General features: G+C 41.5%; 1 protein-coding gene across 2 annotated transcripts in view; it reads left to right on the forward strand.

Moving 5' to 3' along the window:
- The window catches only part of KCTD1 (potassium channel tetramerization domain containing 1), a 47,727-nt gene extending 46,906 nt beyond the window's left edge, over positions 1 to 821 (forward strand). For both annotated transcript variants that reach the window (XM_081873685.1, XM_081873686.1), the window contains exon 5: positions 549 to 821. In XM_081873685.1, the coding sequence (XP_081729811.1) occupies positions 549 to 707 (159 nt within the window). In that variant the 3' untranslated portion in view covers positions 708 to 821. The remainder of the gene's footprint in view (positions 1 to 548) is intronic.
- The last annotated feature ends 24,868 nt before the right edge of the window (positions 822 to 25,689 follow it).

The following is a 25,689-nucleotide window of genomic DNA, read 5'->3' on the forward strand; positions in this document are numbered from 1 at the left end:
TAAAGTGGAACGATGTGTGGGTGTTCCGGTATAAATCCACCACTAATGCACTATTATTGCATCCATGACCTGTTGGAGTACCCAAAATAAAGCCCAGAATGGAAGGCTCATAAGACACTGTACCTCTATCAGTTCACTTGTTATTGTCATTACCACTGACATCAACTGGTGGCCAGTTGGCCATGGATTGGGAGAAATGGTTCTCATGCCAAAGATTGGCCCATGGGCTGAAAGTTTCTCACTCCCGCACTGATGGGACGACGGCATTGGATGTTGCCCTACATTTTTTTTAGAAATCATGCAAAGGTGAATGGAATGAAGAGGTTGCAATTTCAGTATTCATTTAACTACAGTAGCTGCTGTTAATGTCTTGAAATTTACCAGTAGTTATCATTGAGGAGGGAGTTTATGTTGCATAAATATAAAGTAGTTAAGCATATAATTAAAAAGTACATGAAAACAGATTTTGTTTTTCACAATTACACTGCTGCTGTTGTTTTTTTTAATCTTTTGTTCTGACCCAATCTTTTCCTCGTCCTATTTTGTAGGTACTTGAGAGGTTGCAACAAAGAGGCTTTGAAATTGTTGGCTCCTGTGGAGGAGGGGTGGACTCTTCCCAGTTCAGTGAATATGTACTTAGGCGAGAACTCAGAAGGACATCTCGTTCATCCTCTGTCATTCGAATAAAGCAAGAGCCTCTGGACTAAGGACATTTTTTTTTTCTTATGCGACAACAAAAAAGGGGACCCTTTTCCATGGGCAGTCGGAACACCAAAAGAGCTCTGGAATGAAACATTGAATAAAGACACATTTATATCAAATATAGAGACCATACCTGTATTGATACAGGAGCATTTGGATTAGTAATAATAACCTCAAGGTGTAAAATATGTATATGTAAAAAGTTAGAAATGCAAAAAGAAAGAAAAACCCCTTAAGATAGTAGGTGAGATTGGTGCTGTGAGGGCCATTAAGTGTCCTAGGCCATAGTCAGGCCTGATTTACAATAAAGAAGCCATTGCCAGAAGGGGAGGCTCACAGCTCCCTTCCATTTTCCATTGCCAAATGGTGATCTGTTTTTCAGCATGTACATCCTGAATCAGGTTTGCAGGTGTTTGTGTTAGAGATGACTGGGCACAACTCTAGAAAGCATCCATCCATTACACAACAGAGGTCATGAACAGGAAGTCACACACTTCTGTCCATCTGACAGATGTGAACTATCTTATTTTTTTATCAGATGGAGTCAGAATTTATTCCTACATGGCAGAGTTGCTCTGGTTTGACTCCAGTACATTCATTTTTACTATTTTTTAGTCAAATGAAGTACACTAAATTCTGTTAATGTCCTGATTTAAGTCAACAATAGTAAAGAAAAAATGAAAAATGTTTAAAAATCAAGATGAGCATTTGCTTTTAACTTGCTCTATTATGCATCTGATACATTCATTGGACAGTAAGTGGTGCTGAATTCTGTACACAAACAATATGAAGGCACAAATACGTTACTTAAAGAAAGGCATTGTGCTTTATCTTTAGTTCATAGTGGCAAACGGTTCTGATGCACCTCAGGGTGCTTCTTTCTCTCCATCATTGAGACAAGTGACCTAATGTTGGTTAGTACGATCTTTTCAGTCCTGGGCAATTATGTTGTAAAGTCATTAAATGCAGGCCTGTACGACTGCTTTTACGTCTATCTAATGCTAACATCCCTGTGTAGTATAATTTCATCACTGCCCATAAAATCACAAGTATTGTTTTCCTTTCTGAGTAGTATAATTCTGCACGGTTTTGCCGAAGATGTTGTTTTAAGGAGAAGGGCAGGCCCTCCAGCCGCTGAGTAACAATACAGGCAAGTCCCCACATATGTTTGTTTGACTTGCATGTGACTGTGTATACGTGCGGCGCCAATAAATAAATAATGATGGGAGAGAACTGGAAAGTCAAGGGTAGACAGAAAGTAGATCTGGATCTACTAGCAGATCTGTGGATGCTTTGCTGTGATTTCTGACTTCCCAAAGCAACAAACAAATGAGCCACCTCTGCCCCATATAATACCCTAATGATAAAAACTTTGACTAACCAAGAATGTGTTTTTTGTGTGGAAGGACTGTGCACAACATCCAGTTCTGGCACTTCTGGAATCAGAATTAGTTAATCTTAAATTTATATCTTTTGCAGCAGACTCTGGCTGGTAGATCCTGAAGTCTGCCTACCCCGATCAAAAGGAGCAATTGCAAAGCCAGTTGAGGGGCCACAGGAAATGGTATGACTACTGCTCCATTGGTGGAGCACAAGATCCACTGGCAGGACAAAACTCACAAAATACAGAGAACTGCAGACAAAACAATCCTTAATACAAAACCTAGTGACCAAAATCAGATAAGGAGAAGCCTGTATTTTAAAAAAGGATCAAAAATACAGTAAAAATAACTATCAGATAACTAACTACAATAGTAAGTTCATAATATCCCATCATAAGCCAAACGCACTTTGACACAGAGGTCTTAATCAGTGGCCTTAATATAGAAAGAAACATAGTGCAACCATTCTGTAGGCTTTAGCTCTTGACTTTGGCTTCAAATCTCTTTTATTAACAACCAACCAAATTATTTTTCATCTCTGTTTCCATCAATGTAAACTTTCCCAGGATACAACCATACAGATTTACCTTCTTTCTACAGATTCAAAGTGGTATTTTTCGAGGTCACAAGATGTGAGAGTTAAAAAGAGACTATAATTGGTTCTCATGCTGGCTTCTATATGTTGGTTATTTTATTGCATAGTACTGAATGTTTTTATTTTTTTCTGTAATACTCGGGGCGGGGGGAGCCATCTTAAAAAGGTGGGGGAGGATTTCATTCTCACCTAGAGCTAAACAAGCAAAGCCTCTGGGAAGCATTTTTCATAATTTCCAGAGGAGTAGTGAAAACAACAAAAAGTGTCATGGCACCTTAAGAACATAGAGAGAGGCTGCTGGACCACACCACTGACCTGCGTATTCCACCACTTGCTCTTACAGTGACCAGCCAGATGCCTGTAGGAAGTCTGCAAACTGGACATGAGCAACAGCACTCTGCCCACCAGCGATTCCCAGCGACTGGTATTTAGAAGCATACTGCCTCTTGACAGAGGAGGTAGAACACAGACAAATTCATGGCCACTAGCCCCAATGGCTAAGCCTCATTTAAAGCCAGCCAAGCTGGTGGCCATCACTGCCTCTCATGGGAGTCAGTTTCATATTTTATCTTTTATCTGTTCTGAACCTTCCAAAATTCAGATACATGTTCATGAGTTTTAGTGTTATGAGAGACGGAGAAAAACTTTTACCTACCCATTTTCTCCATGTTATTCATAATTTGGTAAACTTCATTTTTTTTAAAAAAAAAAATTATTGGATTTTCACATTTTATAACAACACACACACACACACACACACACACAACACACATATGAATGCTTTCATATCCTTGCTTTCATAACCCTCTTTCCCTGACTTCCCCCCACCCCACCCCCATACATCCCAATTTCCATATTAAATTCAGCAAGTTCTTGTTTCCTTCCCCAATCCTGTTCTTATTATATTTAAATTTGATTCTTTTTGTTAGGCCCAATTCAATAATCCTTTGCTTATATACATTAGATCCTTATTCTAAGATCGATCAAAATTCTTATACCAAAAATTTCCCCTTTTTTGTATTAAAATATGAATCAACATTATAAAAACCCAAAAATCATAAAGTTTTAAATTCTACTTTTCCCCTTCCCTCCCTGCCCCAGGTATCTATCCCTTCCCAAATAGCTGTCCTCTTCTAAGATCCCTAGCCCGGATTTCTCACATCGGAGGCCTTTAAATCTATTTCAGTCTCTCCCTGCCTGTTCTGTTGGTAATCCATTTTGTTGGTCTTCAAGTCTCGGGGGGTCTCTTCATCCTTTCTCAGGTCAGTCCTAGTTAGAAAGACTTGCTGCCAAGGTTCTGCCAAAGGTCCCCAAAGCCCCAAGTCATCAAATCCAGAAAAGAGGAGGAAGCCCCAGTTATATTTCTTTATTTTTTTAACTTCCCATATTCCATTGTGTCCAGCGGCTTCCTCCCTTACTTTTCTCCCTCCATGACTTGTAATCCAAAGAGCTTCTCTGTTCCTTGGCTGCAAGGAGTCCTGTAAGAAATTTAATATCTGTACTTTCTCCCCTTCGACCTGTTTTTCCTCCAACTCCAAAGATGTCTTTTCTGGTTCAGCTGCAGAATCTTTCAGAGTCAGTTCCTTCATTCCATCAGCAGGGTTACTTGTCTTAGAAATCAAGGTCATCAACTGTTTGTCCATAATCATAGCTTGCTCTTGTAAAGTTCCCACGAGAAAGAAGGCTCTTTCTATTTCTGCTAGTAGTTTTCCTTCTGCATCCATTGTAATGTCTCCAGTCCCCTCTAGAGGGATTGCCATTGTTAAAGTTCTATACCAACAGTCTTTTTGCCTTGTTGTTTACTTTGTTTCCAACCACTTCTAGTTGAATATAACACTTTTTAAATCCAAGAGATATAAAGTAATACAGTTCTCTTAATCCTGCCATTTGACAGCTCGATTGACAGCTGTCAAAACCCTGTTCTTTCGCGCTAGGTTGATACAGGGTGCTCCCGGGTTCGGGGGGGGGGGTACACAGAAGTTTTCTAAAACTCTCCTCTTTCCTCCAGCACAGCTTAGAAAAAAACAACAACAACTTGTTCACGTAAATTGATGGAATCTCTGTCAGTCTCCAAAGGACACGAGATTATTTCTCTCTGATCTTAGGCTTTCGCTCCTTGCTTTAGATTGTCTATATGAAGGGGGGGGTGCGGACTTCCCTTTAGCACATCCCCCCCGATCGCCAGATTAAGGATAAAATTTCTTTTAAAGTCCGAATTTCCTTTACTCACGGGGTGTTTACTTTCGGTCCAAATGTCGGGAAGAAAGTTGACGCTCTCCGGCAATGGCTTGCGGCTTCACTCCACTGAGGTAGCGGTCTACTCTCAGCACCACGCCACTCCTCGTACCTTCTCCGCAGCCTTTAAAAAGGCTCTTTGACTGTCGAGGAGGGCGCTTAAGGTGCCCACCGAGTCACCAAGTCCACAGGTATCCGCACCTGTGGTTTCTAAGGGTCCCCGCGTCGCCGGCGCGGCAAGACCCGCCCTCAGCAGAGCCGGTTCCCTCAGGAGCTCGGAGGGAATCCGCCATTAATCCGATCGCGTCAACCCGGAAGTCCTATAATTTGGTAAACTTCATCCTGTCACTTCTTACTGGTCTTTTCTCTTATTAAAGTTCCAAACTCTGCAACCTTTCCACGTAGCAGGGGTTGCTCTCATTTTGGTCGCCACTTTCTGAAGCTTTTTGAGCGCCACAATATCCTTTTTGAAGTGGGCTAACCAGAACGGTACACAGTATTCCAAATGCTGTTGCACTATCGATTTGTATAACAGCATTATGATATCAGCAGATTTATTTTCATTTCCTTTCCTAATGATCTCTAGCATGGAATTTGCGATTTTCACAGGTGCTGTTGACATCTTACATTAGCTACAACCCCTTCCATTAGCTACAAGTCTTCCATTAGCTACAAGTCTCGTTCCTGGTCCAGTTCAGACCCCTCCAGTTCAGACTCCAAGAATGAAACGAAGGTGTATATTTTTTGCTCAGATAAACATCACTTTAAAGACTAACACCATTATTTGGGCGTACTCTTTGATGGACTATAGTCTTGTGCCATAATAAATGTGTTCCTCTTCATTGTCTGTTCCAGAAAGTGTAGTCTGATTATGTCAAGACAATGGCTATCCTTGTGAACAATAATTTGGTTGGTTGTTAATCAAGGGGGTTTGCTTCTCCTTTGAAGGTCTTGCTCTCATTTGAGGTCTCATATACTATAAAGCCAATTGAATTGTTCTGCTTTGTTTGTTATATTTAGACCACCTCTGTCAAAATGTGTTTGGCTTAAGCTGTAATATCCTTAATGATTATGGCCTATTACAGATTTATTATTCAAGTATGTATCTGATAGTTAGTGTAATAACTTTTACTTCCATTTCCTTTCTTTCTTTTTAGGAACACATTCCTGGCACCTGAGAGCCCCTAGTATGTGACATAGATATCCCAGTGGTGGTGTTTCACAAGTTATGGGGGCCAGGACAGGATGGGGGGGCGCGTCTCTAGGTTCTGCAGGGTCCTAAACCCCCTTGTTCCCCTGACACCTCACCAAAATGGGCCTTAAACTGCAGATCCGGTCTAGTTAATTCCATGCCATTGACCACAATAGGAAGGAAATATAAACGTTTTTGTTTTCTTAACAGTAACAGGGGAAGCGATCTGCTTCCTAATTCTCACCCTGCACACAGGGATCCAGCAGGACTTTGACCATTCTGGTTGCTCTCCCATGGAAACTACCAGCAGCAGCAACAACAGCAGCAACATAAGAGTGCTTTGCCCACCTCCTCTCCAGATTTGCTAATATAAGGGTTATCTCATTTTTCTTTAGGTCTTCCTTGTAAGGGAGGGACAATTTGAATAATGGCTGGTATATATTTTTTGAAAGGACAGTGGGCATTGAGTTTTATTTTTTTCAAATATTTTTGGTCCCCGTCTAACTTGGAGCATCCTTTGAATTTTTACACTTGGCAAAATTTGAACTACTTAGTATGCAAAGTGCTTACTGAATCACCATTTAAGTCTAATGTATTGCAGCCAGAGCATCTGCTAGCCTCTCGACTGAAACAATTTTCTTTCCTCCCTTGCCCTCTTCTTGGGTTTTTTTGAAACCCAAACAGCACTCTTCCTCTGACTTTACAAACCCAGAAAACAGATACAGTATGTAGTAATTCTTAAAAACTCAAAAGCCAGCACATTGCTTTGGGGTTTGTTTTTAAGTTTTTAATTTGGTCCTTATAAAGGTCTGGTACTGTTGCTATTTGGGTTTTTTCTAAGAACCAACATAGCTGCCTCCATTTATTTTATTGTCTTAAGTTATTCTAATTGCTTAATTGGTTTTGGCTTGTCTCAACAGAGATTACAAGGTATACAACAGAAAACCCATACTGTTCACTGGAGGTGATGCTTTTGTGGCATAAGACTCACCAGTCACCAATCACCACATTTATCCTTACCCAAAATACCTTTTTATATGCAATACTGTATATTAAGTAAGCTATGACTACACACTCCTCCTCCTTATGGAACAGTGAACTGAAACAATGGTGCAAACATTCCGTTTTATTTTATTTTATTTTATTGTGAGACTTGAAGCTCTGAATTCAAGCTTTTCCCAATCAAACGAAAAGGGTCTATTCTAGTATATCTCAAACCTTCAAAAGCTAAAGGAATTCTTCTGGGTTTTATAAAATAAGGGCAGGTAGTCTTGCATCTCCTAGAGGGTATGGCAGGGGAACTTAAATTGATCATGCCAGGAAATAAGTGGTTAGGATAAATCCCATACATAAATGTTCAGTACATTGATGGCAAAACTCAGAGTTTCCCTACAATATCAGCTTGTAAAATAAAATACAACTTCGCTTTTCCAGTGTGGTGTATATCTAAAGCGGATAAGCTTAAAAATACTGGATAAAATGGCAAATGATGTTAACATAGAGTTGCACTGAGAAGGTAGATTGAGTAAATTTCTGGATTCAGATTTGTAAATTTGGACAATAGCAGTTCTATTGTATTGCTGTTTCTGGATCATTGTTAAATGTTTTGGTTTTTTAATGATGGCAGTTAGTCTTAATGAAATAAATGTATGTGCATTTTTTTATTTAACTTTTTTTTTTTTTTTTTTTTTTTGCACTGAGGTGAAATGGAAGGAATATGAACTCTGGTACATCCACATTTTAAAAACTGTACTTAACCAGTAGAATAATCTGTAAACATGTAGGGAAAGTACTTTTTAAGTACCCTACATGTACTTAACTTGGAATATTTTGCATGTTCACTCCACATAACTTTGAAAGAAAAGGGTGGAGATTCTAGATTTGAGGAGTGGGACTATGTGAAATTGTCTCTTGCCCAAAATGTAGCATAATTGACAGACACCAACAGAGTATACATGGTTTCGGATTCTGTGTTTTGGTATTTTGAAAGAAATACTATCACACAGGAGTTAGTCTTCCCCCTTACAAATGCTGCAGCTTAACGTTGCTGTTCCTGGGCTGCACTTGATACAATCTGAGGCCCTTATCATTCATCACACTTGTCCAGTTTTCTGAAGCAAACATTAACATCTCGCTCCTTTCTAAATCTTTGAATAGTCAGATAAACACTGCATTGAATGTTATTTTTTTGAACTGAATCACAAATTGTGGAGGTCTGGTATGTTAATGGCACTGTACTCTAGGTCGCAGACATGGACTCCATGGTCATGAACTGAATAAAAATAATGCAACAACGGTAAACAATATGTAGACTTGTAGGTGACACTGATTAGCCCTTTACAAAGAAAGCAGACTCTTTTAACAATCTGTCAAATGTCATTTATTAAATCAGATCAATAGATACAAGCAATAAATATATTGAATAAGGAAAAAACCAGTGATGGCAACCAGCTCTCTTTTTACAGGTTAATAACATTGTGATGCACTGTAGTTGTAATTTAGCTACTTTTTAAAAGTAACAATAATGATGACAATAATTGCATTTGATGCCATCAGCAGGTGCTGTATTTTTTCTGTAATGCATGGAAAAAGGGAAAGGAACATCAGCTGCCAACATTGTGTGTTCTGTCAACATGATTAAGTGGTAGCAGAGGGACTGCTGGGAACATACACTGGAAATGCCACACAACGTGACCTTCCTCGGAGTAAAAATGTGGCTGGAGGTGGAAATGAAACTAGGTTCCAAAGGCAAATTGAAGGCACTGTTGCTTATATCAATGATCAATGCATTTTTACCAATACAAATACCTCTTTCTAGTTCCTCATTGTGTGTTCTGATTATTTCCTAAAAGCACCATCAGACCACTATATCAAATATAGAAACTTGGGGTGGGGGTGGGGATCATAGTTCAAAAAAGTGAACTTAAAAGTACCAGCTTCTGGTAATCGCAAGTGGGTAGAATGTTGTCACACTCCTGTCCTGCTCGAGGGCAGCCATTGCGAGAAAAGGATGCTGGATTAAGTAGGCCTTTGGTTGCTACTATGTTCTTATGTTAGAAGCAGCCCAGGTAGGTTTTGAGTAGGTTCTTGTTTGACGGTACTGATGCCAGAGGGGCAACAGTCACTTGGATGTGCTGTTAAGGGTGAGTGTGTCAATGCAGAAACTGGAGATTATAATAAATTGAAGCTTGGAGGATGAAGTGAGGAGCCTTTAACGTGTTTTACTAATGCGCAAGCAGTAAACTTGTCCACACTGGATTGTTACCTGACAGGTCTAGTAAGTATTTGGGAAGAAGCACCAACTGCACATGAAACCAACAGATGGAACCAGCATTCACTGCTGAAGTTGTATCAAAGAACAGCTTGATTCTTCAAGGAAATGTAGTTATTGCTGGTCTCCTTTTAATGTTATGCTAAGTTTGGTTTTGCATTTGTAAGCAGATGCTAAATAGTTTTGAATACACCTTCTTAAAAGTTGTATTTGTAGTATACATTTTTGTCTTAAGATGACCAGTTTGCCAAAGAGAGTGTGTGCTTTGAATTGGATTAAATATGGGGGAGGAACCCCCACGACTGCAATATTGACAATTGTTCAAATTATATTTTTATTTTTGTTTAGAAGCTAAAACCAATTACTTCATTCTGTCATTCCTGTCCTGGAGAATTCTATATTATGAATTATTTCTATTGGACAACTGGTATTTGAATGCAGACATTCTTGCTGCCTGAGGTTTATTTACAGTGGAAATGAAACCAAGAAACCTTCAAGGCCCTCAGGCCAGTTGATTTTCTCAGACTTCAATGTGAGTGGTTTATTATTTCTTGAGGGACTGGAGGGATCACCAGTACCAAGATCAATACTTTGCATTAAGGTTTTCTGTTATCTTTGGCTATTTCCTCACTGATCTGGTTACCCAGGCCTCAAAAAAACAAACAAGCACAAACCTGGACATGTTGGATCAGATGTTCTGTATTTAAGTCTGAAACTGTTTCTGCTTCAAATACAGTCTCATTCTTGCATTTGCAATGCAAGATGTCATGGGAAGAGATGGGGAAGCTGGCTGGTTTGTTGTTTGTAAGGGAAGAGAATCCATAGCCCAAGGCACAGCATCTATCTACATTTTCCTACAAACTAACAACTAGCCTTTGTTGATTTGTATGCTAGCTATTATTTAACATCAGGCTGCATAATTGTATTGTGTGACTTTTGCAGGGACCATGTGTGCTCTTCAACAAAAGGGAGAGTGAATGGTTGTGTGTAATTAACTCTTGGACTTGCAGTCAGGAATCAAAAAGTAAGGGATATTGAATGCCAGACTAAGTACTCTCTGGCATTTAAGGTAGAACTATGTTTTATATATGGGACGTGGGTGGTGCTGTGGGTTAAACCACAGAGCCTAGGGCTTGCCGATCAGGTCGGCGGTTCAAATCCCCATGATGGGATGAGCTCCTTTTGCTCGGTCCCTGCTCCTGCCAACCTAGCAGTTTGAAAGCATGTCAAAGTGCAAGTAGATAAATAGGTACCGCTCCGGCAGGAAGGTAAACGGCGTTTCCGTGCGCGGCTCTGGTTCACCAGAAGCAGCTTAGTCATGCTGGCCACATGACCCGGAAGCTGTACGCTGGCTCCCTCGGCCAGTAAAGCGAGATGGGCACCGCAACCCCAGAGTTGGTCACGACTGGACCTAATGGTCAGGGGTCCCTTTACCTTTATGTTTTATATGAGAACACAGGAAGCTGCCTTATAGACTCAGACAAGCAGTTAATCTAGTTTGGTATTGTCTACACTGACTGGCTGTGGTCCTCCATGCCAGGAATTGAACTTCTGTTCTTTCGTGTGCAAAGTTTACCCTCTTCCTCCTTAAAATCTAGTTCAACTTACTCATGCCTTGACCTCATAAAGGTTTTTATTTCCCTGCCATTGCTTCTTATCATTGTCCTACTGCCTACAGGAAAATGCATACCATTATAGTGTCAAGGCTAAGTTGAACTAGACTGGAGGAAGGGAAATTCTCTGCAAGGCTGCTGTTCAGGATGCCAGCTCATCTCTTTGCAGTGTGTACTTGTGCCACATGTGTCCCTAAGATTTAATGTAATGACTTGTGGTGTGTAGCATTGTTGTTGTTTTTACCATCCCAAATTTCAGAAACTAGTGCTGCATTAGAAATTTTCTCTCCTAAAAGATGGACTACATGGTCAGTATACTTGTTTGGAAAGAAACCTCAGTGGGTCTAGTCTCTATGCATCATAAATATTGCATTCTTGAGACCACTCTTGTTTGGGGGCTTGCGCTAGGATGGAAAATTTGTCCTGAAAATTTATCATAACAGGGGTGAGTTCTTGTCTGCAAGCACCAAGCCAGTGGGCAACTATATTAGAGTTGCTATCCTGAGCAGATGGTGGACTGGAGCAAGAGAGCTATGTTAAAAGAAAAAAGAAAAAAAAGTCTCTGTAGGCTGAGCCGGGGAAGATGACAAATGAGCTACCTCGTAATACAAAAAGGGTACTCTATTATGTTGTTTGTCAGCATTAATTTTCCAGAGGAAAATCTGCACTGTTGGGATGCCTGGTCTTGCCTAGTCACTGGTACAAACAGCATGTGATTTATAGGCTTACAACATGTTAATTGTCTTTCCTAGCACATTCCGCATGTGGCCAGTGGTTCATTTAAAGGCGAGCTGGGCACATCAGTTCTGTGCAGGGCCAGATTTAGGTTTGATGAGGCCCTAAGCTACTGAAGGTAATTGGGCCCTTTATATGTCCAGCTGTCCTTTGTCAACAACAAATTGTCGCTGTTTTTGTGTTGAATATATGCTATATGGTAATTTATGGACCTAATAGGTATCTAAAGCCATTTGCACACGCAGAATGTAGGCACCCTATATATAGAAATTAGCAAACCAGTGATATTTTAGGGAGCAGGCTAGCAGGCGGGGCCCATTACTTACATCATAGGAGCCTACACAACACAAAACACTGTTGTTGTATGTAGGTTTTTATTTGTTTTCTATCTTATATTTTGGAAGTGTACATCGTTGTTTTTTCCTTTAATTTTTGTGGGGACCCCCAAGAGAGTGGGGCCCTAAGCTATAGCTTGTTTAGCTTATACATAAATCCGGCACTGTTTCTGTGCAACACTCTCATTTTTGGTTGTTTTTGATTTGAGCAATGTTTTCCTTAGTGTGGTTGATAGAGCAGAATTGAACATGATGCAAGAATAGCTGTCTGGTGGGGTTCCTTCTTTCCCAAAGATCTGCATCTGCTACAGTCCTTCCTAATAATCATTTATTTGACTTTATTGTGCAAAATAGAACAAACTGGAGTGACTCTGTGCATGCATGCCCACGTTATCACTGAATGCGTTACGCAGCTTCCTGCTTATGTCTTAATAAATACACTGGTCTACAGACCATTGCTTTGCATTATGAAAGGGCTGTGGAAACTGTGGCTTTAACTGAAGTATTGCAGCTCCCTAGTGAGGCTGGTAAGCAATACCACATAGAACACGAACCAAAGACTGAAATCCAAGTGCCTCTCCTAAGGCTGCCGAGATGGTCATAGCAGTGTCTGGATTAGAGCCTGGCAATCTACTTGGCTGCTTTGATTGCTTCTGGGAAGCATGTATTAGCACATTTGCTCCTGTTTTACTCCCGTCTCAGCATGGTATATTTTAAAACAGGTAGCATTTGCAGATCCAAGTCAAAAGATCAAGAAATGGTAACACAAAGGAAGTTGCTTCATAATTAGCATTAATACCAAGTACATTTTTGCATAACAGAAATTTAGAAAAGGATTGTCATTTCATGGGTGTGGGGTTTAATCTTGGTGCGTGAGGGGATGTGTTGAGTGCAATATGTTTTGTTCTTTAGACATTTGATTCTGCAAATCCGTATTCAAGTTGCACTCTTAAGAAGGTATCTATTACTCCTGGGAGTATTTTCATTTCAAGGCCAACCAGTGAACATTTTACTTAGTAGTAATTTTATTTTTTAATACATAGATGACCCACATTAAAAGACTATTCAAGAAGCAAACCATTTTTGTCTTAGAGACAAGACTACTGCCACACACACAAACACAAAAATACCCTCTCCTGGTGCATTATTGATCATTAAAAGTTAAAGCCACAAAGCTTGCAGCGTTATCAAGCAATATCTACTAAATCCTGGAAGCATGGAAGATAACTGAAATGTAATCTACTGCAAAGCAGCTCCGCTAGTGATGGATAGCGAAACAGAAGCAGGACTAATGAAAAATTAATGAAAACAGTTAGTTCCATAAGAAAAATGATCTGTTTTCTCCCACCTTTGTATCGATTTTAACTGCCCCTGTAATTGGAAGTGTATAATTTTGTCCTAAGGTAAATATGAAAGGGATTGGGGTGGGGGTGTTAGGTGAGCATATCATTCTGGATGCATTGCTGACATACTTTCAGCTAGAAAAACAAAGCTTTTTCCTTAGGATGTTGAGGCCTCATGTGACTTGAGTCTTCAAGCGCCTTTCCCCCACCCCTCCGCCCCTGTTCAGGCAAACTGCCATGTGTTTGCCTGAAGCCACTTACTGCTTGATCAGTGGACTCTGAACATTTTGCAAGTATGTAGAAAAATATTTAGCAGAAATCTATTCCATGTAATGTTTGTGTGTCTGTGTCCAACATGTCTTGTGCATTGGGGGGTTAGTTTCCGATTGATCTTCATAATGCCACAAATGTTCCCTCAAGTCATGTTTACATTTCAAAATGTTGCACAAGATGGATGAATGTACAATAAACAGGTCGCAGAAAGACATGAGGACCTAGAAAATACTTGCAGTAGCTCAGCATCATTGCTGAAGTACAGAAAGTCTCCTAGGGTGAGGGCAGAATCTTGGCCATGTCAATTTTCAGGGGTGGACTTGGGTAATATAGCATCCTGAGTGAGGACAAAAGTGACTTCTGGTCCCCCCCCCCCCCCGTGGTTCTTAAGTTTCCATTCACTGCGCACTTAATTTTATCTCTCATAGATTCTCTATCATTTTTGTTCTGTAACAATCTCTTGTTTTCAAGCAGAAACTCAATCCAAGCCTGCCAATGAATTGGTGATATTGTTGTTGTTGAGTTGTTTAGTCGTGTCCGACTATTCGTGACCCCATGGACCAGAGCATGCCAGGCACTCCTGTCTTCCACTGCCTCCCGCAGTTTGGTCACTCACGCTGGTAGCTTCGAGATCACTGTCCAAACATCTCGTCCTCTGTCGTGCCCTTCTCCTTGTGCCCTCCATCTTTCCCAACATCAGGGTCTTTTGCAGGGAGTCTTCTCTTCTCATGAGGTGGCCAAAGTATTGGAGCCTCAGCTTCAGGATCTGTCCTTCCAGTGAGCACTCAATGCTGATTTCCTTAAGAATGGATAGGTTTGATCTTCTTGCAGTCCATGGGACTCTCAAGAGTCTCCTCCAGCACCATAATTCAAAAGCATCAATTCTTCGGTGATCAGCCTTCTTTATGGTCCAGTTGGTGATATTACAATGTTCATTTAAGTAGTCTCTATAAATATTCTTCTCTCTTGAATATTTGAGCTGTATAGTCTTGGAATCTTGCTGTTAATCTTGCTAGTTCAGCATATTCTGACATTTTACTTTGCCAATCTAGCTTTGTGGGCGTGGAGTCCCCTTTCCATATTTTAGCAATAACGATCCTAGCTGCTACTACCACATACATATTTTCCTTAATCTTTTTGGTATTTTATTATTCATTATGCCTAGTAGGAAGGCTTCAGTCTCCGAGGAGCTCGAATGCACGACCTGTTTCAGGACGCAGCTAAACCAGAAGTCTGAAACTGTATTTTAGTTTGACACTCCACCCTAATATTTCTTATTTTCATGCCCCCCCCCCTTGCAGCAACTCAATTGCCCATCTGACTGGGGCTTAACTTTGAGTAGGTACCTGTAAATAGGGTTTAAAAACTTTTTATTTTGTGCCCCCTTGGCTCACGTCATGTGGGGAAACCACCTTCACTGTCCTAAATCCAGGACTGCCATATTACATAGAATGCTGCTATAATCCATATATTGCTTCATCTTTATTTATAAGATCACTTTTGAGAGTAGATTCCCATGCCTCTTAATGAACACCAGCCATTTTTGGGGGGCGGATTGCACACCATGGCTCAAATTGTGTTTACTCTTTGAAAAATGAGATTATCCAGGACATATTTTCTTACTGCGTCTTCTTAAATGTAGAGCGCAAAACTTTGCTAGCCTCATGTGAAGCCATATAACTGAATGAGTAACATTACATTCCAATGTATTAAAACATACCCTGGGAATGCAGGTCTATGGATTTAAAAGGGGGCAAAGAACTTTTTCCATTTGTAGTATTCCAGTTAGCTTCACTCTGGGTGCTTTTTGATAGACTTTAATATTTGGTTTAAATACTATCTCAGTCTATGCAAGGGTATCTTGTAGCTTTGCAAGGAGAACCGTTTCTTAATCTTAAAAATGAATTGCCTCAATCTGGCAATTTGACACAAATTGTTTTACAAGAATGCTACCAGCACTGAACATCCCTTCCTGGGGAGAGGCCTGATGAAAATCCAGTTAAAACACACACTAAATCGGTGAGTAATTAATTCATTAATCACACAAGACAATTAGTGCTTTCACCCCGAGTATATGCTTATTCTTTGCAAGCCCAGGAAGGAACAAGACGGATGCATCTACAGCTGGAGGTATGTGACATGTCTCTATACTATGGTCTAAACCTGTGGCCTTATTTACACTTCTGCTTTAATTCAATGATGAGCTGTTTCCCTAATCATGCTCCTTTGTCAAAAGTTTGTTTGCTTTTCCAAATGTCACCATGCTTAAGGCTAGTCAGTAGGTGGAGGCTTTGCTGAAACACCAGCGTACCCTGGATGCAGCTGTGCCTCAAATTCCTGCAAGCTACTCCACCTGTTCTTGAGAGCCCTCCCTAACTCCTCTGTTAAGTGAGGGGTGGGCACCTGCACCTTGAGATGGATGACACCACAGGTTTATTGTTACTCGGTGTCAATTTTTCTCAGGTGCTTTTATGAGTCTCTTCTGTCCTGTTTCTGCATTAGTTTTCAGATCCATTTTTTAAAAAGTATTTAGATAACATACGTTATATCTAAATGTATTTTATTTCAAAATATGCATTTTTACGTATGCTTCCCATCCGCCTTAGTTTCGTACTGTATTGGAAAATTTGGAAACTGAAGGATAGTTGTGTCCCATTCGATGTAACAATAGCCTGAAAGATATGGATTAGTTTATTTGCTTAAAAATGCAGACTGAACTAATTTTTCTTCCATTCCTACCTAACTAACTAACTCATAGGCTCTGCTATGGAGACCAGGACCAGTGTGATGTAACAGGTTTTCCCTAATGACTACATTTGGGGTGATGCTGGGCCAGCCACTATGTATCAGTGCTATTGTGAAGATAAAGGAGGCGGGGGAGAGAGATGTCCTGCGATCCTTGGAAGAAGAATGGGATCTCCTTCCATGAGGGCCTGTGATTTCTCATTTATTGAGGGAAATGCCCCATTCAGCCATTCTTTGAAATACTGTTCCTGTTCCTGTTTAATAAATAAAATGGCTTTCAGGTACATCCATGTGTTCAAACAAGTTCTGGATCAAATTAAGCTCTGTCCCGAGGGGGGAGGAGCGAGTGTAATTTGGTATGTGTCCTCAAAAGGACTTTTCCATCCCACTTGGACCAACAATGCATCAAAATAAAATGGCAGTAGGAAATGTCAAAAGGTGAAATATGTCACCTCAGGATAAATGACGGCAACGCATAAATTGTACGTATTCCTTCTTCACTCTACTCTGCAATCTGGAAATTGTATCAATAGCATCTGATCCTTTTCAGGCGAGATGCCAGGACCTGAAACTAGGATAGATGCTCTCCAAACCATCCCGGGTCAAAAAATAAGTTACAGGTACCTTTACTTACAGCACACACAGAGAGGTGAATTAATGTGTTATATGACAAATACCATGCTTTTCTCCCAAAGAAAAGATTGCGCTTGGTTTTGTCACAAAAGGGATATTTGTTTTGCTGCCATCTACAAGAGCTGGTTGGATAGTGTTCTCGAAGCTACCAGCATGAGTTTGACCAAACTGTGGGAGGCAGTGGAAGACAGGAGTGCCTGGCGTGCTCTGGTCCATGGGGTCACGAAGAGTCGGACACGACTAAACAACTAAACAACAACCACCACCAGAGCTTGACTTTAAAGGCTGAAGTATGGGCTGAGTGCAAGAAGCAATGCAGGGGGAAAGGCTTTTGAATCTGATGCCACACCTCCAAACTCTTTTTTTTAAAAAAGTGTATGTGACTCCCGCTCTCACCTTCATCTCCACCCTGCATGCATCTCTGCCATCTCCCAGTCATTGCAGCTCTCTCTCCACCACTCCTTTTTCCTGCATCACTCCATCTCTCTCTTCCCACTCTTGCCTTTGGGCTCTTTTTCCACACCACTCCCTCTGCATGGAATGACCTGCCTGTCTTGCTCCACAAAGCTTCCCTTCCTCAATCACTCCTCAGGCATCTCTCCCAGCCTTCTTTGCCCCCATCTGCTTCTATATAATCATGGCTGCTCAACCTCTTCCTTAAAAGAAAATGTTTGGGGTTTCCCCCCTTTTCTTTTTTTAATGAGAACCATGTTTTGCTTGCTACATAAATGAAGGCCCGGGATTATCTAACATGGGTTTCATTTACATTTCTTTGCTGACAGATTGCAGCTGTAACCCAGACTTCATTGTCTGGGTTGTTGTATTTGAAATATATTGTAAGCCATTGCAAGGGTACAAATTCTCCCATCAAATAATGCAGGGCTGAGTAGTGTTGGCTTCTAGATGTCAGTGGCAACCTGAGCCACATCTGCAGCTTCTACTTAAAGTACTTTTATGCCGCTTTAACTGAGAGAATTCTGGCAGCTGTCGTTCCTTAAGGGTCAAGACTTTTTCCACGTGTAAGGAGAATTTTAAAAAAAAATGTAAGAAAACAACAAAGAGCTCTACAATTAAGCGGCATATAAAGATTATTTTTAAAAATCAAATGGCAAACAAAGGTTTGCAGAGGAAAAAACAAGTCAGGATTCTAGATTTCATTCATTGGCATCCAAGCATTGTCCTCATGGGCTGGCTATGGCTCTCTAGGGTTGCAGCCAGCCTTCCTCAGCCCCACCAGAGATTGATCTTGGGACCTCAGCATGCAAAAAAGATTCTCTATTTCTGAGCTACAACCCTGCCACCTCAAAGAGGACTTTGGCTCCATGTCTAACATACCACATAATACCAAAGAAATCAGATGCTTTTTCTTTCACTGTAAGAAATACAGATTGTTGTCTGTGGTTCATGGTCTTCTGAATATTTGAATATACTCAGGGCTTTTTTTTTTAAGCCATAATTTGCTGGAACTCAGGTCTGGCACCTCTCAGGTGTGTGCCATTGCCATGATAAGAGACCAAGGGAAGCATTCATAGTGAGTTCTGGCCCCTCTTTTTCTAGAGAAATAACACTGGGTATACTGTGTCTTCTCATAAGTAAAGGCAGCTGTGTTGGGCTCTCAGAAAACAATCCACAAAGTTGCTATGATGGCACCATACCTTGTTCAGGGCATTCACAAGCGTGTGCCAGCTTTGGCATGCTCCAGGACTCTTCCTCGACTAGATGAGAAACAAAGGAGGTGTTTGCTTGTGGGGCAAGAGGGACCAAAAACCTGGTGTCCAAATCTGGATCTTGTAATAGTCTCAAGATAGAATGTGGGTGGAGGCAGCAGACATTCAAATAAGGCCCCTTTACATGCTGTGCAGGTATAAGCTTGCACCAAGGCCTATTGGGAAGCAGCACGGCTGATGGTTCTTGCAGAGCACTTTATCCGCTATGCTGAAAAAAGTAATATTAAATGAGTTAGCAGCAGCATCTGCATTTTCTCCATCTGGCTTTCCACAGAGCAAAGCAGACTGAATTGACCCCCATGTGGAAAACTTGCAGCCTGACATGCTTCCTGGCCAGGGTTTGGACTCCACGCCAATTATTGTAGCAGCTCCTTTAGGCTAGGCTTGTTTCATGAAGCTTCAACTCTTTAAAAGGCCCTCGTTGCACAAACAAAGCAGCGCTCCCGTTTCCGGATCGTTTTGAAACATCTATCAGTACATCTGAAATAATCCAGGAACACCAATTTGCTGCAGAGCTGAGAATTTGCATCTTGCTAATAAAACATTTACAGTGGGGGGAAAACAAACAAACAAACAAACAAATGGCTGGAGAAGGAGAGGTTTGGAGAGAGGAGGGGGAGAATATATCAGCCTGAGATAAGAAATCTGGGGCAGAAAAGGACACACACCAATTACTGCAGCTTGCACATGCATCTGCCAGCTGAAACCGGTTTCACTGGCAGTAGCCCAAGGACAAACGCCACAGGGCTGCTGACTCTCTGATGCCCTTTGGTGGTATGCCTGGGTAAACCAGACTTTAAAAAAAAACACTCCAAAAAGGGGGTTTGGCATGAAGGGAAGATAGAGCTGTGCTCTTTAATGCCAGCTTCAGATCCTTGTGTTCTCCAAGCATCAATTAAAAATGCCTCAGTCTTGTTCTGCTTGCTTGCCAGAGGACAGGGTGGAATTTGCTTTCTTTCCATAACTCCTCAGATTGCTTTTTACAAGAGCAAAAGTTAGCATTTGCCTGCAGCATGGCAGAGAGATGGAGAGAAAGGCGGGGGACCCCTGTTTTCCCTCGTTCTTTCAGGCTATTTACCCCCCTCTCTGTTTCTCCTTACAGAGAAGTAAAGGTATTTGATGTGTTGGCTCGGCGAGGCACTGCAAAGGGCGGGAAGTGCGGTTAATTTGCAGTGTTTTTCTCAACAGCACCAGCTCTTTCCCCAGGAGTTTGCTCTAATAGCTGAGGCATGTCTGTGGGAATCACGGTGAAGCTGTGAACTAAAGTGTAGGTGTGGGGTGTGGGGGCCTCTTCCAACCTGCCCTCAAAAATCATATCTCATTAACCGTGCCTAACAGAGGAAGCTCTACACTGCCGTCATTTTACATATTTTGGGCTACAGCTGCCCGAGGCAAATGTTTTTAGGCTATTTCATAAAGCTGTCAGGCCAACATGCCTGCTTTTGTTTGAAGGAGGAATGCAAAAATAATCTCTGGTGCATCTCTCTTTTGCTAAAGGAGAGAGGGGGAAGCAGGGAGGCAAAAAAAATCATGCTTTTAAAAAAAAGTTGCTTAAAAAGGTTGTCAGTATTTTGGTTCTGTTCATTAAACCATACATTTGTGGTATGCCCAGCTCAGTAAGCCTGGCCTCAAGAGTTTTATACACACACACACACACACACACACACGTGTGTGTGTGTGTGTGTGTGTGTGTGTGTGTTGTTTACAGTGGCACCTCGGGTTACAGACGCGTCAGATTACAGACGCTTCAGGTTACACACTCCACTAACCCAGAAATAGTACCTCAGGTTAAGAACTTTGCTTCAGGATGAGAACAGAAATCACACGGTGGCGGCATGGCGGCAGTGGGAGGCCCCATTAGCTAAAGTGGTACCTCAGGTTAAGAACAGTTTCAGGTTAAGAACAGACCTCCGGAACGAATTAAGTTCTTAACCCGAGGTACCACTGTATATCTTTTTCTCTCTTTTCTGCTTCACGCCATGACATCTGCATTCACAGTGTAAAAGGTGAGGAGGGACATAGGGAGGCCTGTTAATTTCTTCACTTTAGTATCATTTAGGAAAGAGAAAATGGTTTGCTAATAACAATGCACACAAGTATATTTCTCGAGTTTCTCCTGCTAAGCACAGGTGAGTTATTGCCACTGCTAGGCTCACCACAGCTCTTGTTACTAAGTGGTTATGTGGCATCTGAATATAGACTGCATTTTTAATCAAGACTTATATTGGCTTATATCTTGATCAGGTTCCTAAATTAAATGGGCTTAGATTTTCAAATGTTTCATGCCAGGCAGAGAAAACCTTGGCCATTCTCCTAAGACAAGGGGGCCCCATTGATTTATAGTAGAAAAACAATTCTCAAAGTCATAAAAAGGGGAAATTACATACACTGCCCTTGCAGGCTGAGAAAACACCATTAGGAATGGGCAAATAGTAACATGATACCATGGGGCCTCTCTTAAACCTTGAGTTGTATTTTCAAAGGCCAGAGGCAAATGGGGAAAAACATTTAGCTGGCAGAAAGAAAGAGAGCATTTTTGGGGAAGTCTTTTTCTAAAGCCATTCTTTCTTAAACTGAGAGAGTTAAAAGGCAATAAATGTTGGGAAAGCAGCTGGCTGGAAAGGAGAGTGAAAGGGGGAAGTGTAAACTGAAGAGGCTTCTTTTAAAAGCTGTGTTTTACTGAGTTTCTTCCTTTTTACTTTGAAAAGCTTTATTCTTTTAAGAGGTTACCTATGATAAATGTATGAAATATATTAGCTTAAATATATTGGTTTAAATGTAATTATGCAAAGGATTTAAGAAATGCTAGATTCTTATTTCATAGAGTCATATTGCAATAGGAGACCAGAGGGGCAAATGAGCCTAGCCCCCCTGCCAGACAGAAGACGCCATCCAAGCAGTCTTGATATATAGTTGTCAGGCATTTGTTTAGAAACCTTAAATGAAGGAACTCTTTCAATGTTGATGTGAAACTCAAGATCCTTGACATCTGTTGAACATAAAAATGTAAGATTAACCATTTGTTTTAGAAGGCAATAGGGCAAGGAGGGCAAGAGGTGAGCTGGTAATTAAGATTCCATGTAAGATATATTATTACTTATATGTCATATATATAGCTCTTTGTCTCCCTTATAAGGGCAAGGAAGTGGGTGTATCTTTTGTGGGTGTATCTTTTGTGATTGGTTCTACCAAACAGCCAATAGGAATTTCAACCAGGTTGATTGGACAGAGGCAGCCACAGGAGGAGCAAAGGGGGCTGGATTAAGGGAATATAAGTGCTGGCCAGAATGGCAGGAGGCCAGGCCAGAGCTTGGTAACCACGTACCACTGTGCCTCTTATTTATTTGTCTGACAAATAAATTACTATTTTAATTTCTCTATTGCTGCGTTGAATATTTCATTCCAGCTAAGCGTTAACCACAAGCAGGGTGCTACAGTTACACTAGAACACAGTGGGCCAACGCGTAGTCGAAGGGCTGCATGTAGCTTTCAAGATGTTTGGGGCGCCCCTCACCCTGATGTGACATACCCTCATGCCGCCTTCCCAAAGCTAGTTGGAGACATAAGATGAAGGAGCCTCAGGTTGCTTAGGAAGGACCTGAGGGAGGAGGAGCCTTAGAGAGCTGTGGGAAGGCAGACTTTCAGTCCTCGCAACTGCTAGATGGGAAGAGTTACTGTACTCACTAGGCCTGAGTGGTTTTGTTTCTTTGAATAAACACTTTGTGAGTTCTTCCTGACCTGCTGATACCCGTCCTGACATGAACATACCTAATTTGATTTTTCTGGTAAAAAAATAATAATTCAACAGTAACAGCCATCTTTCAAAATTCACACTTCTACAAATGCAATTCTCCAGCCCCAAATGCATGAAAATAAAATAAAAATGCATTGCACTGGGCAAAATTGCATACAAATGTGTGTATATTAGGAGGAATTTGCAGTAAAATTCTGATGAATTTTCATGAGGACTCAAGTTAAAAAACAACAACCTGATATGAAAATATGAAGACCTGAAATTACATTTGGAAAAATGAGAAAGCAAAATGGACATTTTCCCATTCCAGGCTACAAATTAATACTTATCACAAAGGTTTTCAGGGAGGTGGGTAAGAAAATAGATTTGATGGACGAGAGCATGGAGCTTTTGAAGAGGAAGGTTTAAAAGACCTAACAATGGTAACAGCCTCAGGGTCTATTGTAAGGAGTGGGGCCTACCTGCAACAAAATGTTGCTTTGTGGCGTTGTCTTGGTTTAGAATGCCAGCCAGCCAGCCATGCTCACTCCCAATCTACTCCATTACAATTCCTGTTATTTGTTTTCACCTCTCTGGCTGGGGACTCATTGGCCTGTTTAATTCTAACCCCCTTCCCAAAGGTGGTGTTTTAGTCAGTTAGTCAGTTTTTGGTATGCAAAACCCTGAGTCCACCCCCCAAAAACCCTCCCTCTTCTGTATGGGTGGTGCCATTTTGGCTCCATGAATGGTCCACACTCAGTGTAAGTGTGCTATTCATGTGTGGCAAGGCTAAGCAGCAAAGGGTGCTCCAGCAAGCTGTTGAACCATAGGCTCCTCATTCCTGAGAGAAAGGATTGAACCTTACCGCTTGCTTAAGAGGGCAACTGGCATGTTAAGAGTTTGCAGGTTGCTTACCTTTTTTATGGTAGCAGAGCCAGGATCACTCTTTCCTCTTCCGAGTTCTCACACCCTGCATCCCCAACTGGATTGTGCTCGCCCTTCCCCATGACTGGTTCCCAGCAAGGCTTAGGACTACCCTGTGTTCCTGCTTGCTGTCCTTTTCTGTCTGATGGGTTGCAAAGACAGCGGGCCCAGGGGCTTGCCTCAGGCTTTCCTTCTTAGGGGAAACAGCTCCTACCACTTTAATGATAGCTTTCTACCTTACAGCTCTTCTCTCTCCCACCCCACACCCCACTTTGAAATTGCACATCATGCACAGCCATTTAAATTAGCTGAAGGCAGAGCTGAAATGATTCAATATTTTAGGGCCTTGCAGACAATTCATGGGTCTGTTGGGCTTGTGGGCATTAGCACTGGTGCCCACTTCTGAACACCTATTAAGTATTATGTCTGCTATGAAGAGGGACCTTTAGCCACTGCCCACAAAGACAGAATTAGTACAGGGACATGGAACCTCCCACCCTCTGGATGTCACGGGATTAAACCTGCCATTGGCCATGCTGGCTGCCTCTGATTGGATATGGAGTTCAACACCATCTGGAGGACCACAGCTTCCCCACCCCTCTCATAATACGTAAGTGCGGGTGGTGGTTGGATTCAGCCCTGGCCTTCACAGACTCTAGCTAAAAGTGCTCCCAAGAAAGAGCCCTTGGCATCATCTTGATGATGTGTCACTTGGCTTCTCTCTTTTCTTTCCTTCATCTCTCATTTTTACACACTTTCCTTTAATGGTGGCACTTCTCAGGCCAAAAATCAAGGGAGAGTATGTCTAATCGACTTATTAAAAGTAAACCTAAAGCAGCACTCAATGTGGCATAGTTTCCCTAAAATGTTGGCAGCTGGCTTTCATGGGGGGGGGAGGGATTTGAACTGAACCATACAAAAATATTAGACATGAACTTTGGAATGTTGGATGACAACATTGTTAATGTATATGTTAAAGGGAACGCAAGCTGAGCAGTTGATGTACATGACAACCAGCCATTGTGCACATTCACCCAACCTCATGGACATGCACATTTGCGATCTGCAATCATCATCTGAGGCCCTTTTTTGTGTGCCTCCTCCACAAGAGTTCCAGAATGTGGCAACACAAGAACAGGCCTTTACTGCAGTGGCCCCCCATTTGTGGAATGCTCATCCCAGGCACCAGGCAAAAACATTTTTCTTCAACCAGGCCTTTGGCTGATTCTACAGCCTTTTAAATGTGTTTGGAGGAGTGGGCATTTTTGTTTTATTTTTATACTATCTCTGCTTATATTCTGAATTTTTATCTTGTGATCTTCCCTGAGATCTTCAGATGAAGGGCGGTATATGAATTTAATTAATATATGATTTGCTAGTCATTGCACACAATCCCTAACAGGTTGTTGGGAATGTGCATATATCGAGTGCATTTTGTATATTCCCCCAGGCAATCTGCACATTCTCCAGTCAGTATGCAGTCTCCAAGAAACATGCATACTGTTCTTGTTCAGAAATGTGCATTTGCACTCCCCAGACTGCTTCTGGCCCACAAAATATCCTTCCATTGATCAGCGAAGCAGCAGGAACATTCTAGTTTCTATACCACTCTACCCTAGACTTCAGTAAGAGCGATCGTGAACACTGCATGTTTATAGAGGGGACCATAACAAGAACAGCCAGGTACACAAATACAGTAAGACAGTATCTCTGCAGTTAAAACGGCTGGGAAAGCCATCAGTCCCGATTCCCAGCTGCTCAGCTACAGCCACAGTTCACACCTCGTTTCCCAACCTGAGTGCATATGCAGCAATGGCAGCCATTAATCTCTTGGCAACATTTTCCACACAGAAAGTGACAGCTCTTGCTGGCACAAAGCCAAGGGAAGGCCTACATACAAATATGCTTTATTTACAACCCTTAAGCATAAATAGAGATCAGTCTCCTATCACCTCTTGCAAAAGCAACCTTGCACCTACTTCCAGACTGCATAAGACTCAAAGCATGCTACCACCTTCGAACTCTATGTAAAGTCATCAACTGGAAACATGCATCAGGACATAGGAACATGCTAAATGATTTGGGTGGAGATTGTTAGCAAGGAAATGTTGGCAAACATCCTGCTGCAACTGTACATCTGCACTTCTGCTTCTGTACATCTTTCCATATGTATCACTAACTAAGGACATGGGAGAAATTAGATTCAGTTCACATTTGAAGACGAGTTTTTCCAATTGGCACTTCCCAAAAC

Source organism: Podarcis erhardii (assembly GCF_964252035.2).
Source record: "Podarcis erhardii genome assembly, chromosome: 8".
NCBI lineage: Eukaryota > Metazoa > Chordata > Lepidosauria > Squamata > Lacertidae > Podarcis > Podarcis erhardii.